Here is a 17,450-nt window from a genome sequence, read left to right on the forward strand (position 1 = left end):
TTTTAAGTTTACCATGGGAAGTAGCAGGTCATTTTATAGGTAACAAATGCAGGCTAAGATACCTTGATGCACGATAAATGTATTTCACTAAATTCAGATGATTCTTAGTAACTATCTTTACCAAAAAAAATCTCTTCAGTTTCATCCTACTGCCTATTCAGGTTTATTTATACAGTTACTTTCTCAGATCTGGACAAATTAACACAACTAACAAGAACAAATTCCAGTAGTATTCACAAATAAGATGGTCCCTTCAAATTACATTTAAGAACTGAGTGCCTAACCAAGGGTGAAGATTCTTTTACAAAAGAATTTCAGTCTTTCACCTCTGCAGCTCTTTAGAGCATGAATGTAACTGACAAGCTCTCAGTAGGAAAGACTTCCTGCAGTAATGATCACTTAGGTGCTCTCAGACAACTTCGGGCAAGGACGGAGCAGTGTTTAATTCAGCACAAATTACAGAAATGATGAATGCCACAAAAGAGCAAAAGCCTTTTCAGATAATGCAAAAGGAGCTTGGCCACAAACTGCAAAAATGATGATAACTTTCTAAACCCAGAACAAAAACCAACTACAAGCAAGGAATGACTGAAAATTTTACAGTGATCTCTAAGGCATGAATTCAATACATTTCACACAAACCTACAGACAAGACTTTTACTTACCAATGACAAGGCATGATTTCACAAAAAATCCCTCTATCTGTGGCCCTGAAAAACTTGTGGTTTTATAAGATGAGAACATCCATGAGCTGCAAGGACAGAGAAAAAATTAACTTTCTAAGACTAACATAAGGATTAGGCAAACTAACAAAAAAATGCTCAGATTAAAGTTCTCATGGATTTAGGCAGGAAGCCAAACCTTCGGCAGGGGATCAGAATGACAGATTCTTTGGGCTGAGAAGGATCAAATTATGATGCATTATAGAAGCTGATCTCCCCAACACAGTCATTAAATACAAGAATCATCAAACCATTAGAATTTCAAGATTCAGTATTGCAAGGTCTCTAGTCTATATATAATAAATCCTGGGTCTCCAGAAGCAATCTCAAACAAGTTGTCCGCCTACTGAAGATACTGAAGAGCTCAGAGACAAGTTGGCCTTTATTCATCTGTTCTTCACACACTGGTACTGAGGTCATTTGAATGTAATAACTATGACACCATCCAGTCTAGCCCACAGTTAGATAACTGATAGCACATTTCACGAGTAGTCACTGACCTTCCTGCACAACCTCTGTCCTTCTTCTGGACTGAAGAGTTCCTTCATGCCCAATCTAACTAGCAGAAAAAGAGTTCTTCCCAGCTAAAGACTTCCCCTCTGGAAGAACAGAAAGAAACCCCTGATAGGCAAAACTTTGAACACTTTCTTCTGAACAATAAAGAAACAAATTAACTTTGAGATAGGTTCTGAAGACAGCCTCAATCTCCTGACTCAAACTTATCACAGTCAGCAGTGAATCTTACTCCACTTCTATCTTATTTTTAAACAGTCGAAACTGCCTCTGACATGAAACAAACCAGGATGCTAGGGATTATCACCCATCGTATTTGGGAATGTGATCAAGACCTACATCTAGACTTTGGAGCCCAAGGCATTTGAATGCACTTGCAATTTGACATCCTTATTATTTGCCCTATCTCCGCAATCATAAACCACATTTTTATGCCAGGGAAAACAGAAAATTCGTTCTCCACAGCCCAAAACAAAAAGAAAGAAAAAGGAGAAAAAAAAAGCCAAACAATGCACACCTTTTTGAAGGGTCATGTGAAGACTTCCCAGCAGTGCAGTCATGGAGCCAGCCAGGTTAGATCACCTAACTGGTATTTCATTTAACTTCAGAAAGTTCACTTTACATTCAACTTCTCTTATCCAAGTCGGGTTTAGTTCTGGCTTAGGATACCTGTGAAAGCTCCAGGCTCAGGTTTCATCCCTATAAATCTCAGAAAATCTAAAAATTTAGGACTAACAGAACCTCATGGCTCCTGAACATTCTCATCAAGAAAAGAAAACATGACCAAATAAAACAAGTGTTAGACATCATGCTCTTTCCATTCTCTCTCTTCCTTAAAGGCAAAAGCAGCAAACTATTACAGTCCTAAAGAGATAGATATATATATATATATATATGGATATTCATTCCTGTAGTAGTGTATCATAGAATTTGTTACTAACTTCTAAGAGTAAGCAAAAGTGTTAAAAGTACACCAAAATGATTCCTGAAAAAGTAGCAAATGAAAGCAAACCAAACCCCACACACCTCTCTGGGCAGTGCAGACGAGATGTCCGAGCTCCTCTGCACGGTGCATCGCAACCTGCATAAGCGAGGAAGAAATAAAAGGAGGGAGGGAACTGCCAAGTCTGAGAGCGAAGGCTCCGCCCTGCATTTTACATGTTAAGGGCTCTCAGCTCACTGATCACAAAGCAGCTCTTACAGTGCTTATTCAAACAGTTCAGCTCCAGGGCAACAAGTTCAAAGTGGGAGGAGGCAAAAGGCATCAGAGGGTGGTAACAATCCTGAACAGGCATTTCGCTCCTTTTACATCTGCAGAACCTGTTCTTCAGGTTGGAAACTGAAACATCTGCCTCTTGCTGTGTTTGAAAGCTGCACTCCAAACCTCTTCCATACTAACAGGTCTGCAGAGCTAAAACCGTATTTAATAATGCACAGACAAGCTACACGTGGGAGGAAAAGTTAATCATTACTGTGCTCTGAATTTGCTTTACGTTTTGGACTTCCTTGTTAAAGTCAGAGAAGCAAATCCCTAATCGGGTCTGTTAGGAGGAAAAGTAGAGAACCATGCAAAGGAAATGAGTCTGTACAGAAATTTGTCCTGCAAAAGCTTAAGTAAAGCACAGCAGCTGAATTTGGAGATATGGCAGTTTTCTGTAGTTCCAATATCAATCGGATACAATAGAACAAACAGATTTTTCCCACAGATCACTGTGTAACAGCTAACATCAGTCTGATCTGGCTGAATGTGATGAAGGGAACAATTAGTTATGTCGATCCCGGGGGGGTTTACCACATCACCTCCAGTTTCAGTTGAACAATCATATCGGTAAAAGTTCATACTAGGCCAATAATCAATAATCCTCATGATACAGTGTATTCAAGAGACTTCCATCAGGTTAGCAGGCAACATTTGAAAGGTGCTAGAGCCTCAGGTCCTCGAGGGATGACTGCTGTGGTTTTTCAGCTTAATACATTGAGCTGCCTCATATTCGGTTAGGAAAAAGTGCCAGGTTATTGTTTTAATAAATACAGCTTCAGCTTTAGAAATGGTTTCCAATCTAATAATGGCATGCTCATCAGCCAGAATTGAAGCTTTGCAAAAAAGGCCTCTTGAGCTCTTCTTTGGTTTCTTGACCTATAAAACAAGAAAACCATATTTATCCACTTGAGTAAAATGGCAACACACATTTACCCTGCACATGTGTAAAACACAGAGCACTAATGAGAAATTATTATAGCTGGAACCCTAATCAGCTTCTCTAAGAGCTCTTCACAACCAAGCAGTTATTACCCTAAGCCAAGTTAGCAGCTCTAACAAGACATCACTGTTTGCTCCTAACTCCCCCACATCGTTCACATTCCATATCCTGCTCCTCACTGGACATTGTCTTATGCAGGTGCTCCACCTACTGTCTGAATAAAACGTTCTAATGTTCCTTAATCGCATTGATTTTATAGTGGCAGATGGAACACCTGTTTAATTGAGGCTATACACCCTTCCATACACTAGCAAATAACCTCTGAGGTTTACCTGGGGCAAGCAGGCAGGGACAGGAACACATTACTGTGTAAGATTCCACAGCTTTACTTAGGGTTCACAACTTCTGGCGCCGTTAAATTAGAACTCTGTTGTCACAAGCTGTGTCAGTAACAGCCTGCACACCAGTAAGGCACCACAAACCTCCAGGTGAGCTGTGGTGGTAGCTGGCAGCAGGAAGCCTTTCCTTCTGCTTCTCAGCATTGAGAAGGAACAAGCACGAGCTCCTGCTCTTTCATGTTACCTTCAGGTGCGTTACTGCAGTATTAGCCTGCAAACTCCTCTGCAAAACACCTATTCTAACCCAGCTGCAAGTAGTTCTGCCACATAAACCAGCTCCATGGCAGATCTGCTTCATTTCACCTCACTCGAACATGTTGCAGACCTGAATTTGTGACTACACGTTAAAATCTGCTAAGAAAAACAATCCCGCTTTCGGCAAAAGGAACGCATCAGAGCTCAGGACACGCGTGGGCACTCCGCGCTTCCTTTGGCCGCAGGGAGCATACCACAAAGGTTTCGGGTTTTCCCCTTTTTAAGTATTAGTCACACATGGCACAGCCAGGCAGCGGGATTCTGGCCATCTCCAAGGGGGCAATAAGCTTTACATCAACCGTCACCAGACGAGCCCGCCCTCGATTCCCTAAACAACCGGACACAGCACCCCCACAAACACCGCTAAGCTCTTCACGCCTCCCTGCACTCATCCTCTCCCCCAGTCCCGCCTCCATTTACCTCAGCCAGCCGCGGCCCGGCTCCCCTCAGGGCGGAGGGACGAGCGCGGGCCAGCCCGCTCGGCGGCAGCGCCCGGAGCCGCGGACGTAACCGATGATCCCGTCCCGTAGGTGCCCGGCAGTGGCTGCAGTGGAGGAAGGAGGTGGAGCTGCTCTCTGATGTAGCCTACTTCGTGCTCACCACGCTGTCAGGTAACGCGCGCTTAACTTCGTGTTTAGCGTTTCTCCTCAGTGCTAAACGCGCTGTCTGTTGGGACCAGCAGCGGGAACGACGCTGCCGGCAGGGGTTCTCTTAAAGGGGGGGGGTGTTTGGATTGCTTTTGTACAAATGCCTTTAGTAAATAGGACGCCACACAGCTGCTGCCGGAACTTGGAGATCGAATGCAGCAGTTACCAACCCAGATAGATGTTCTTGTCAATAAGGATGTCCTTTAAAAGCAAAAGTCTCTTCTAAAAAGGGATGCAGGACACTATGAAAAAGCACCCCTGCTTTAAGCCTAAACCCACTGCAGACAGGGCTGCTGCAGATGCTGAGGTAAGCACAGTGCTCACCTCATTGGGCGCTTCAGAAACCCCAAACCCCGATGGTTCTGACCTGAGCAGCCTGTCTCCACTGCAGTTGCCATCTTACCCTGCATGTTCTCTGTTGCAAACACTATTCAGGTTACCAGACGCTGGGTGAAGAGTACGTTAACATTGTTCAAGTTGACTCAACCAAGAAAAGGGTACCTGCCTTTCTTCGACGGGCTGTCTTTGTTGCTCTTCATACAGTAGTACCTTACTGCTTAGAAAAGGGATTACAGCACCTGGAACACGAGCTGCAGACAGAAGCTGATGCGTCCAGCACCTCACAGAGCAACCCAGCACTTGGCTTATCCAGTAGGACCTTAATACGAAGCTGGATACAGAGACAAGTTGGGGAGCTTACAGAGCAGCAGAAGAAGAGAGTCCTGCAGATCGTGTATGTTCTTAAACAAAGCATTCCTTTGCTTCATCGACTGCATCTGGCAGTGTTCTACATAAGTGGCACTTTTTATCACCTGTCTAAAAGAATTGCAGGGATTACATATGTAAGTATTTCTTGTTTGAAGACAGCATCCACTGCAGTATTTTGGTCTCTTCTGGGATGCTGTGTGTGCAAAAATGGTACAGGATTTGGCTGCAGTTGATTGCAATAGTGGTGAGAGGGTATTTTTAATACCATGTAGAGGGGTTGTGAGTTCCTGCAGCCAAAAGGTTATGGCTAGTAAATGTGAGTGCAGTCAGAACTTAACACCTTGTGTAACTTCAGAACACCAGCCCATTGTGTCTCCTACGAATCCAAAGAAAGTGAGAAGTCACATTAGTAACTCCATGGGACATGACAATCCCAAATCATGGTTATTGATGGGGGGTGTGTGTGTGTGTGTGTGTGTTCATAATTTCATCAAATCGCAGTAACAAAACATTTCTATTTCTGTGAATTATGTAGCTGCATTTTGGAGGAACGCAAGGAGAAGATGAGAGCATTCGATCAAGTTACAAGTTTCTTGGAATCATTTCACTCTTCCATCTTCTTCTAACAATTGGTGTTCAGATGTACACCTTCAAACAAAAGCAGAGAGCAAGGCAGGAATGGAAACTACACCGCAACCTAGCTCATCAGAAGTATGATGATGTTCACTTACTAAGGAAGAGGTGGATGCAAGGGTGGGAAATGTAGCAGCTTTCCTGAACAGGGAGCTACTGTCACTCCATAACCGGAGTGACTGCTTTGGCTAGGTTAGAACCTGATAAACCTGTTTTTGCTTTCATGTTTTCTGAGATCGTCACAAAAAAGGGTTAATACTTGAAGAAAGGGTTTACTTTAGGATTGTGCTATTAAATATTTCTTACAAGCAGGCTAAACAGAAGTAACATATAACATATGTTAACTAGAAATATGACCAATGAGAGGACTCCTGGGCGCCACTCCCGCTGCACACTGTGTTTGGAAGAACGGAGACATACAACAGCCACTCCTTGTGGCCACCTCTTCTGCTGGGAATGCATCACGGAGTGGTGTAACACCAGAGTAAGTACCGAGGGACAACTGGAGGCTGGAAGGGGTAAACGTGATGAAATTTCTCCTTGAACATGCCCGTCAGCCTCGGTGTTGAAGTAACACCCTTTGCCTCACTAAGGCACCCAAAATCCCATGAGTCTGCCAGGGCCTATAGATTTTGTTAGAGCAGAATGACTACATTACATAGAAGAGGTAAATAAGGTGAGCAGTTTTCTGTCCCAGCCACTGAAACACAATCAAACTACTGTGGAAGCTAGCCATGGGGGCGATTTCTCCATCTACAGACCTGGAGATCATTCTGATTTCCAGTAAAAAGGCCTGAGTTACAACCAAACTGAGCTAGCTCTTATGCATGGTATTTTAAACTTGGATTTTGCTCTGGATTAACGAAGTACAACAGTTTTCATCCATTAATGATTTTACAGACACTGTGGAATAAGACATAAGACACGTATTTTTTTCCCTAAACTTTTAAACAGAACAATTCAGAATGTCTCAATTTTTCTTCTTGCAGACAGAATGTCCACTGTGCAGAGAGAAGTTTCATCCTCAGAAACTGATCTACCTACGTCACTATCAGCTCTAAAGGAAATAATCTGCTGTTTGATGACAACGGCCTCAGCTCTCATACCCTTTATAAAGTTGTCATATGGCTTGAGTTAGTCTAAGACTTTATTAAAACTGGTAACTGCCTGTGCAAAGTGGCACTCCATCCCTGCTGTACAGAATAAATGTATTTCTGCCTCTACCTTTGCATTTCTTCTAACGTGGTTCTTGACTGTATTAAAAATACATCTAAAAAGTGCATACCACAAACGTAAAAGTTTTCTTCACTTTGGACAATGAAAAATTTCAATCAGATTCTCATTCTCTAAAGTGTAGATAATGGGTCTTCCAACCTTTCATAGCATGCCTAAGGTATTAGTAAAGTTCTGTGATTTGTAAGAAAGACTCCCTTTCTCCTGTAATATGATTCCATGCTGTGGGCTTCCATGGAAAAGGACAAGAGCTGGACAGATCCTTAGTTTAACTGCAGTGGAAATTCTGATGATAAATGTACATGTACCATTCTGTTTTCATAACAGATTAGCAATACAGCAAGTTCCCTTGGTGTCACAAACCATGACTTTCTTCTAGATCAACAGAAGCAGGTAATACCCCCTCCCCCCGCCCCGGTAAAACAGACTAATTTGCACACTCATCAATTAACATTCAGCTTCCAGACTCAAAGCTCTTCTACCACTATTAGATATTAAAAACTTCTCACCAAGTATTCTAGACACTTAGACTATAGCAATGTAACAAGTGTTGTTTCAGAAAAGCCCTAGTATGTACACTAAACTCAACTATAAAATGTTAAATTTGTAACACAGCTTAAGTTTGGCTGTGTGCTGTTTTCTATAGCCTAACATGGGAAAGAAGCCGATTTCAACCACGAGACACCCTCTGCTCTTTATGGCAATAAGGGCAATTTAGCTAAGCCAGTGTTTCAGAGTATAAAGGAAGAAGGATTTGGCAGCACCACCTCAAGGTTTATTCCCATAAGTTAATTCAGTTTTACAAGTATCTGAGCAGCAGGGAAAAAGACGATTGTTAGTTAACATCCTGTCATTCCTGCACGACAGATAATGTGCAAGATTGATTTATTTGTATGCTTTAAATACAGATGGGGAGAAAACACCAGATGACCCACACTGTGGATTGTGAGTTACAGTTTCAGTAAATCTTTCACAAATGGCACTGAATATGAACTTAAGGTAGCAGGGGAAGTGTGCTGCAGTAAAAGCACTTCTTTTAAGATGGTTATTTGTACTGCAGATATCTTGCTCAGCTCAACCATTAAATCTCCAAGTGTTATCACAAAATCACCCCCAAATTACTTTAACTTTTCATCATAACTATAAATGAAATAAAAAAGTTGCTGGTATCTATGCAAACACTTCTTCATTACTGTACAAACATGATCTTCAGAGCTGCAACAGCATCCCTTTTGTACACCAGAAAACTTTCAGGCATCCTTTGCCAACCAAAACCATCAAGGCAACAGTGGGAGAGAAATGCTCCATATCACAAATCAAAACATGACTATAAGGAAACCACTGCCTCATCTCTTTACTAAGAGAACAGTAAGAACACACATTCAGTTGCACTGTAAACAACATAGGAAACAATCGATGACTGGGAAGCATCTGTGAAGTTGTCAAGCCAAGTTTTTTGTGCATTCCATAAGGGTAATTTATTTTTAGCACTTGCAAGTGATAAAAATAGAGCAAAGTTTAACAAAATGCCGTCTAGCTTGTGGGGCCCTTGCATGCTGAGTCAGCCAGGGAACTATGCCCTTGTCCCAGCACCACCTACAACCCCTATTTGAAATGTGGAAATCCCACTGAATGCAGAGCACCTTCACCCACCTGAGAAGGAGCAGGCGTTTATCTCAAACTGCCACTAACGTTCAAAATCAAATGGAGGTAAAAATGTCTGATTTGCAATGGATGACGTTGACTGAACGTAGTAAGAGTCATCCCAGTTGCTGATATTGATCAACATAATACACATATTTTTCTCCCCAGTTTGGCCATATTATTCAGGAACTCCAGCAAACCTTAGACAGTGTCTCCAGCTTGGGGCTTTCAGATTTTTAGGCAACAAGCTCCAAGCACCCATGACGGGGACTTCTTAAGGCCCTTTCTGGTAATGTGTTTCCAAAATTTCAAGTTTTACCATTACTGGTTTCCACACTGCTAATAAACACATGAAAACCAAAGAAAAAGCAACAGGTCAGTGTGAACTAAAACTGCCTGTCACTACCCAGGATTACTGAACACTGAATTCCAGAGCTCCATAACAAATACATTCGACAAAAATCAGATGAAAGGGTTCCTACATGTATTTTCCACTTTGGTGTCTGTTGAAGTTGCCACTGTTCTCCATGCAGAATCTTCAGAGCTAATCTTTTCCTGCTTTCTGCCACTGAATACTCCCTGAAGAGTTGAAAAAGGCATTTCATGAAGATAAATTAAGGGTAACGATTATTGAGAAGGAGCCATACTGTCAGGTCAATATATGTATATAAAGATAGAGAACAAGTAAAGGGGGACACTGTCTTTTAATAAATTTTGGAATTAAAAATTCACTTAATAAAACTGCAGCTGTATCACATGAAAAAGTTTACATGCAGGTCATTTATCACGGATTCTTTTTTTTCCCATAGAAAATGAAAAGCTGTGTTAAAACCCACACCATTTATCTGCTATGGCCAGTTTGGGTATATTCTGAAGGGGCTGCATGAAGTCAGCTTAAATTAATCAAGAAATCCTTAAGTATGAAAGAAACTCCAACTAGTAACAATTAAAATATATATTCTTATAATTCCAGGTCCTCAAAGTAAGTTGTGATTTTGAACAAAGTTTGAGTCATTATGAAAGAGCCCAATTTTAGCATCTATGAGCAGATGTCATGGTGAAACTGGCATTAAAACCCAACACAAACGAGTTACTTGAGAAGCTATGAGTATCTTTTCCCTACTGCAAACTCTGTAATTTTGTAGATTTCTTATTCCTATCTATATTTGTTTGGTTATAACTCTGTAATACCATGCATTTAGGAAACTGGCTTAAGTTCTGCATATATTTAGGTCTGCTGAATTTGTCTATGAAAATAGCACACGGCCATGAAGCAGAAAACAGCATCACGTGTGCCATCGTACATTTTTCCTCCAGATACGTGCACAGCACTTCAGGGTGATATTGAGCAGGAGAACTATGTAAAAATACACAACTCTAAGCCATTAATTGCTCCAGTGCAATGGATCTTGAAAGGAATACATTATCCCAAATCTATGGGATTATCCAAAATTTCTCCAACTGCTTACAAAAGATAACAAACTCAATGCAATTTGGTTAGAATGCCAGTTTCTTCAAGAAACTGATATTTCAGGTAAAAATAGCACAATCCTTTAAAACAAAAATTTAACTGTTTTGTCACCACTCTGTTAATAATTTTTTATGAAGAAAAAAGGCATTGTTACAATGGCTCAAAAATCGTTCCTTTAGTTAGAAGTAGAACTGGTCAACAGGTTGATTGCATCTTCTAGCTAGCAAAGGTCTTTCCAACGTCATCTTTCCCTTTGTATTTCCTCTTGCCGTGTGTGAAGGGTATATATCTGTACTTTATCATGTGCTGTAAAGAGAAAAGAACAATCTTTTAGGCAAGAAACTTATATAATGTTTACAAAAATGTTTTATACTACACATTGTAAACTGCAAAGCCCTCTAGAAAGACAGTTCTTCAGCATTGTAAAGGTAAAGAAATACCTAACTGTACATCACTTTACATCGAAACAGGGGCATGAGCCCAGTCTTTTAAACCTCAAACTTTGGTATACCCAACAATTTTACAGTCGAGTGAAGATTCCTGTGATTCCCCTAATGAGTAAACTAGATAAAGCACAGAGGTATTAATTCTTTATGAGCCTTTAATCTTCAATGCATAACTTTGAAGAACAGTACCTAGCCAAAATTCTGAGTGTCTGGGAAAGAAATTGGTTCTTTTTAAAATGTCAACAAACCGTAAGTAATTTGTTAAAACTGGTGTGAATGACTTGCCTGTATTCTTCTTCCCCTTCTTTTCACCTACCATCTCGCACCTACTTGTCAGAACTTCCCTTTTCACCCATCAGAGATCCTACAAGACCTCTTCATTAAAAACAGCCACAGCTAACTGAAGAAAGGAAGTGGGTGGGAAACTAAGACTCCTCATGCATAAAAAGCAGATACTGAATTCTATGACTGAAACCTTCTGAAAGCAAGCATAAGATTTTGTGAGGTGGTGCATGAAGGCTTTTTCTACAAAGCATTTTTATTTCCCATTGTCAATATCTGCTCAAAGTTGCAAATATTCAACACCTGAACTAATGTTCAACTGTAAGTTCCTCTAGTAAAAGAAGCATGTATAGTACAACTTATACATCTAACATGCTCAACTGGATGGACAGTTTGGAACAATACTGTAAATTCTGACATGACAAACGCTACTCTATTTTCAGAAAGTTACCTTGATTTGCCTCTTCATAGTGATACAAAAAAGCATAATGAAGTACATCACAAGGATTGGCCAAAAAACAGGAACGTTGAAAGCCTCAAAGAACGTACATGCCATAGCAACCAGGATTCCTTTAGTGGCAGAGTGCCTTAAAAATAATATTAACAATTAATCCTTCAACCCCAGTTACCACTGATTTGATGCAGGTATTTCTATTTTTTAGAAGCAGAGCATGGACAGATCCACTCACCAGAATTTAAACTCTGGGAGCCTTCTAATGAAAGGCCGAAATTCTTCATTTTGCCTTGTAGGTAAAGAAGGACCATCATCTGAAAAAAACAGAAAGGAAACAAACCACAAACCCCCTCATACTCATTTTCCATACTCCTCAGACTCTAGATTTTCTTTACTTTTCATCTTAAAAAAAGGAAAGAAAAATTTTCACTGTTACACACAGATTCCAGTTACAGTGACTGTTTTAATGTAACTTAACACTGGTTTCCCCAAAGAAAATAGGTAACAGAAAGGCGCACCAGGTCACCTGAGTTACTACAGGGAAAACTTAAGTCATATAAACCTTTCTTCAAGACATAGAAGGCCAACACAGTATGAAATATGTTCAAGTCCTGAAAATAATAAAGACATTTTATCATAACTCCTGATGTCAAGCTGTATAGATACTTTGCAAGTCCAAAAAACAATGTAATGATTCTAGTGTAATGCACATCTTTACTGTATCAGGCAAAAGGATCTGGAAGTTTGACTAAGTACAAAATTACAGCAAAATTAACTGAACTATTCATCATACCTGAATCTTCCATTAAAGAGGGGTCTACCTTTGGCGACAAGAAAGCTATGAAGAGATTTAGGTGGTAGATTCCCAAGGCATATGTCACAATGTACCAACCCTGAAGCAGGGAGGAAAAAAGAGTGTCTTTCTGAAAACCATTTTCAGGTACTGATTTTTCAACAATATTAAACAATCTGGTTTTTTGCTTCCTTGAGAGGTGCTTTTCTACATCCACACATTAGCACAAAAACTTTTCTGGACTTTTAAATAAAAATACTAGAAATTCTCACTGTACAAAATAAGCATTCTGACTCTATGAAAAGATCGACTCACCTCCATGAATCTATTTCTTTTGTTTTTGCACTGACAGAAACTTATGTAACATTTTTCACTTAAAACTACCTAAATGACAGCTGAACTTAATATAAATAAGCAAGATTTAAACAAACAAATATCCATTTCTGTTGCCATCAGATGCATATCGTCAAGCGTTCACACATTCTCCATTCTGAAACAGGAAGCTTAACACCAACGAGATGTGGTTTTTTTTCAGACTGTCTAATTTACTCCTACTGTTTGCTGAATGACACAATATGTAATTCTGGAGTAATACCATGCCTCAGAAACCCTTAATAAAAAATAGAACAGTAATATCTAAATCTACTTCAGCAGTAAATCCAGTTTTCTTACCTGCAGTAAATAAACTCTAATCATGTAGATAAAACTCAGACCCAAAGTTACAATCCATCGCACGGCAGTATACGGAGTAGATTTGTCTAACCAGGATTGGTAGATCTAGGAAGAAATATAAAGTGTACATCTGTAAAATACCTGATGCACAGTGAATAAATTTTACTACAGGGTAGCAATTAGAAATAGTAAGCATTTGTGAGGAGTATTTTGCGAAGGAGAGTAACATGAAACACTTGTACTCTTCAAGTAAACTGAATCACACAAACATACAAGCACTGGAAGAGTTCTGTATTTTTACACACAAAAAAAAATTACTCATGCTGGGGGCATCATATAGCAATTTATTTTTTCAATATTTAATGCAAGTTTACTTTCCCTAAGATTAATCTGACATGAAAACTGAAGTCGTCACTCTTTAGTTTTGACAACATGTATTTTCGCTGTGCAATATCACACTTAAGTCCATTAATTATTTAATTAAGCTAGGCATTATAATATTTATCTATTTTTAAAAGGCTTCAAAATAAGTATTTCATAGAGATGTTAGTGCTCAAACAACTCATCCAAAAAGTAATGATGTTTACTTAAGAAGCTGCATTGAGACCTGCTTCTAATGGATTCAGAAAAGCCCTACAGAAAACCAACCTGTCCGAGTCTTGAGAAAAATCTATAGACCACAGAAGGCTTTCCATGCACAGACTCACCAATACTGTCCCCTTCTGACATGGTTGCTGTGGAAACAAAACATGACACATAGATAACATTTAAAACAAAAAGATCTAAGCTCAGCAAAGCTTTACAGTACATTATCTGAACAGCATTTACATGTGATATTCTTTTGGATTGCCCTTTCTGAAACAAATCATTTTTAAGGAAGTGTTCTTAAAGAGAGGTAATTTTTTCCAAAAGAAACTAATATCCAAAAGAAACTGGCAAGAGAGTGAAGAAAAGGGTATTTTAGAAAGGGAAAACAGGATCCAGTCCATTTTAGGAAGGAGGGGAAAAAAAGTCCATGCAGAACTGCAGGAATGAGCCTTGTTAAACATCTTCACCTTGAGCAGGCAGGAGCCGACTTACAACATGTAAGCTACAACATGTAAGCACTGAGATATGAACTGCAGCACCACCCTCCTGTCTCCTCAGTTTCTAAAGGCAAAGAACAAAACCAAAATAAATACTTTTCAAAAAGCTGCTCAGGATCTTTAAATACTGACTAGATAGTGAAGAAGTTCAGGACTCTGCACACCAGTGGCTACAGATAAAAAGGTCTACCACAAGCACCTATACCAAAACCCTGCCCACTGCTAGAATTATTCAATGAGTTTCTCCCTCTCGAACATTAAGAGCTCAGCAGTGACAGAAAAGCTGCACACTAGCAAAGCTGTGTAAGGGCCAGGATTCTGATCTTGGGATAAAAAATGAACCAAGGAAATTCTTTTTTAGTACATACTTCTGCTACCTATTTCAGAGCTTTATTTTCCTTCTCAAGTTAAGCTCAACCAAGTTTTACAGCTCCCTTCAAGATAGAAAACAAACAAAATAAAACAGATTCTAAGCAGAAACATTTTTGCCACATCACCAAAAGCAATCCCTGACATTACTTCCTGGAGTCTTCATCTGTGGGTGGGACTACATAACTCTAGGATAGTGGGAGTTCTTTCAGCCCTCTGTCAATATCTCAAGGGCCTCAAATGATAATAAAGATCTACCAAACTTTACTAAACCAGAAAATTGTAAATTATCTTAGATTCTGCCATACAGTGACTGCTGCAAAAAATAATTACAGGCCAAGGCCAATGTGGAGAGGCACAGAACCTGGAAGCTGTGCATTTCCTCTGTAAAAGTCTATTAAGCTACATCCTATGGAATAATTAGTAAGTAGAAAAAAAGGAGTCCTGTTACACTTCAGAAGATAAAGGGATTCATTATGAGGCTTCAGGAGCTGCAGTCCCTTTTAATTCAAACTAAAGCAAAAAGAAAAAAAAATTAAATACAAACTCATACAATAGAGATAGACTTTTTCAATACAGGCAAAAGGAAATAATTCTTATTCTTCCCCTTCACTACACTGCAGGAGACAGAAGTTACTCAGCATTATCAGCTGAGCATGATTTTAAGCCCCCCCCCGCTTTCTTTTTTTTAAATGTCCTGAAGTATATAAGCCATATCAAAAAGATAATCCATCTATTGAGCAGAGAGCAATTCTCTAAAGATCACAAACATAAAACCTCCCGTATCCTCAACATTAATTTCACAGATACATCCATAGCAAATCTGGGCTATAAGCAGACCAAATATTACAATCTTGTAACCATTAACCTCTGCAGATCAAGTGAAGAATCGTGTATGTAAGGCTACTGATGGCTTTACAATGGAGCAGGCATTTTGCTTGGTGTAAAAATTACATTACATGCAACTACATGCGATTGTTTATCATACACAGAGTTCTTCCACAGCAGACCAAGAAACACAACCAGCTAACACTGCCTGTTTTACTGAAAAGAAACCTCTCACTGGCCCCATTTAAGTAGCACAGACTGAACTATATCACCTGATAGTTCACAATTTTAGTTAGCATTTCTTCTCACGATAGAACTTTACTGAAAGAACATTGATGGTTAGATAATGACCAAGAAAAGCAGTCTTTGGCATTGCTTCGAAGGTAGTTTAGTCAAGAACACAGGCTCATTGGTTTAAGTGAATATTTAAATCTAACCAGTAGAAATCCCTCTTTCGTAAGACTTTGCCGTTCAGCATAATGAATTACAATAACGGTTCAGCCATTCCAGTAAAGCAAATAATCAGAAAGATATACAAAGGATAATACAACAAATAATCAAATGGTTGGCTACCGGCACAATACAAACTGCTACCAAAACTAAACCACGTTAGAACATTTTTCTCTGCTAGAAAACACCAAGTAGGTGAATGTGTGACCTCCAACAATTAATCCTTTCAGCACAACCACTGTGGTAATACCACTACAAATAGCACTGCATCGCTGGGCTCTTAAATACTGAAGGACCTGGGGCAGCAAAGACAGTTTTTGCCTCGCATCACCACATACAGAGAGACACAGTTTTCAGACAACTCTCAGATCCCGAAACAGATTTTTCTTAGATTTGGTGTATAAATGAAGCCCGTAACCAGCAAAACCACACTGCTGCTCATGCAAGTTTCCTCATCTCATAGAGAAGATATTGCTGAAGAGCAACACACTGAAGTGACTTAACAATGGGAGGAACAACCACAGAAAAACAACCCACTGACCGTGTCAACTGCTTTTAACCCTATAGCCCACGTTATTCAATTGTGGTCTGTCAGAATTAGGTCTGGCCTGTCAGGACTGTGGAACCAGCAGCAGCTGCACAGCACCCGTGCTCACAGCGCTTCCCTGAGGCCCACATACCCTGAGCACTCGTTAAACCCAAGACAAGACACTTTGGGAAGAGCCAGCGGACGGGCAGGCTGGCGCTGCCGCGGCGCAGGCAGCAGAAGAGGATGCCCTGAGGCAGAAGCGGGGCCCGCTGATGCGAGGAGGACGCGGGAGCGGAACAGGCCGGGCAGCGCCAGGGCGAGAGCGAAACAGAGCCAGCGGCAGGCCCCGGCCAGCCGCCCCGCAGTGCCCGCAGCTGGGAGGAGCGCCTGGGCCGCAGATGCGGCACGGCCGAGCCCAAAGAAGCCCCCGCGCTCGCGGGGGGACCCTCACGCAGACTGGCACTACCGCAACCCGCCAGCCCGGAGGCCCCAGTCCCACCTTCCCGGCCGGGCCCACGGGCACAACGCGGGGCAGCGGCTACTCACAGGCGGGGGAGCCGCACTCCTCCTGCCGCTACCCCCTCCCGCTTCCTCAGAATCCAATATGGCGGCACAGCGGGGAAATAGCCCCTTCCGCCTCCGGGGCAAAGGGGCGGGGCAAAGGCGAGATATTGCTCCGCCATTGGCCCCGGCGGGGGAAGTGGGCGTTGCCGCGGTTAAAAGGATGGAGGAGGCGTGTATGAGTGCGGGCGGTGGGAGCAGTGCGGGCGGTGGGAGCAGTGCGGGCGGTGGGAGCAGTGCGGGCGGTGAGGGCGTCGGTCCCGGTTGAGGGCAGCCGCCGTGTTACCGGCGGAGACCCGTGCCCCGCGGCGGGCGGGATACAGTTATCGGGGGCTGAACACGCGACCGGCGCGGTTGATACGCATCTTTAGCGTCCGCGCATCCGTGATGAACGCTCCGCCCCTCGCTCCCGCTCAGCCTATGAGAGCATGGAGGATGTAGCATGGGCGGTGCTTGCGCGAGGCGGGCGGTGCCGGCGGAGGCGGACCTGGGCGCTGAGGTAAAGCGCGGGGCTCGGGCTCCGCGTCCCGCGCCGGCCCCGCCTCAGCCCGGCCCC

At 41.6% G+C, this 17,450-nt stretch overlaps 3 protein-coding genes across 4 annotated transcripts in view; 1 reads left to right on the forward strand and 2 right to left on the reverse strand.

Moving 5' to 3' along the window:
- Positions 1–4,578, reverse strand: part of PLCH2 (phospholipase C eta 2) — an 80,141-nt gene extending 75,563 nt beyond the window's left edge. The window contains exons 1-3 of the mRNA XM_062614585.1: positions 4,510–4,578; positions 2,262–3,372; positions 666–751 (exon numbers count right to left, since the gene is read on the reverse strand). The gene's annotated coding sequence lies outside the window, so the exon portion shown is untranslated. The remainder of the gene's footprint in view (positions 1–665; positions 752–2,261; positions 3,373–4,509) is intronic.
- A 28-nt stretch (positions 4,579–4,606) lies between these two features.
- Positions 4,607–7,300, forward strand: PEX10 (peroxisomal biogenesis factor 10; the record flags this gene model as incomplete). The annotated part of the gene is made up of 5 exons (XM_062614590.1): positions 4,607–4,700; positions 5,172–5,578; positions 5,980–6,155; positions 6,426–6,561; positions 7,067–7,300. Coding segments are annotated over 5 exons (885 nt in total), but the record flags the coding sequence as incomplete, so codon positions are not given.
- A 2,339-nt stretch (positions 7,301–9,639) lies between these two features.
- RER1 (retention in endoplasmic reticulum sorting receptor 1) lies at positions 9,640–16,971 on the reverse strand. Of its 2 annotated transcripts, none has more exons than XM_062614589.1 (7): positions 16,880–16,971; positions 13,721–13,806; positions 13,073–13,177; positions 12,401–12,500; positions 11,843–11,921; positions 11,605–11,740; positions 9,640–10,731 (listed from the first exon to the last, which is right to left on the reverse strand). In XM_062614589.1, the coding sequence occupies exons 2-7, from the start codon at positions 13,799–13,801 to the stop codon at positions 10,642–10,644; spliced, it is 591 nt and encodes a 196-aa protein (XP_062470573.1). In that variant the 5' UTR covers positions 13,802–13,806; positions 16,880–16,971; the 3' UTR covers positions 9,640–10,641. The 2 variants fall into 2 exon arrangements, with proteins under 2 accessions (XP_062470573.1, XP_062470572.1); XM_062614588.1 differs by lacking the exon at positions 16,880–16,971 and adding an exon at positions 16,485–16,799.
- Positions 16,972–17,450: the final 479 nt, after the last annotated feature.

This window comes from Pezoporus occidentalis, unplaced genomic scaffold (genome assembly GCF_034315485.1).
Source record: "Pezoporus occidentalis ecotype Australia unplaced genomic scaffold, CSIRO_AGI_Poc_V1 ctg176, whole genome shotgun sequence".
NCBI lineage: Eukaryota > Metazoa > Chordata > Aves > Psittaciformes > Psittacidae > Pezoporus > Pezoporus occidentalis.

Coding starts and splice junctions, on each gene's coding strand:
- RER1 (XM_062614589.1), bottom strand. CDS start 13,801: ATGTCAGAAGGGGACAGTATTGGTGAGTCTGTGCATGGAAAGCCTTCT. Junction 11,922..12,400: donor CTCTTTAATGGAAGATTCAG/GTATGATGAATA, acceptor TGTTTTTTTCAG/ATGATGGTCCTTCTTTACCT. Junction 10,732..11,604: donor CTATGAAGAGGCAAATCAAG/GTAACTTTCTGA, acceptor TTCTCTTTACAG/CACATGATAAAGTACAGATA.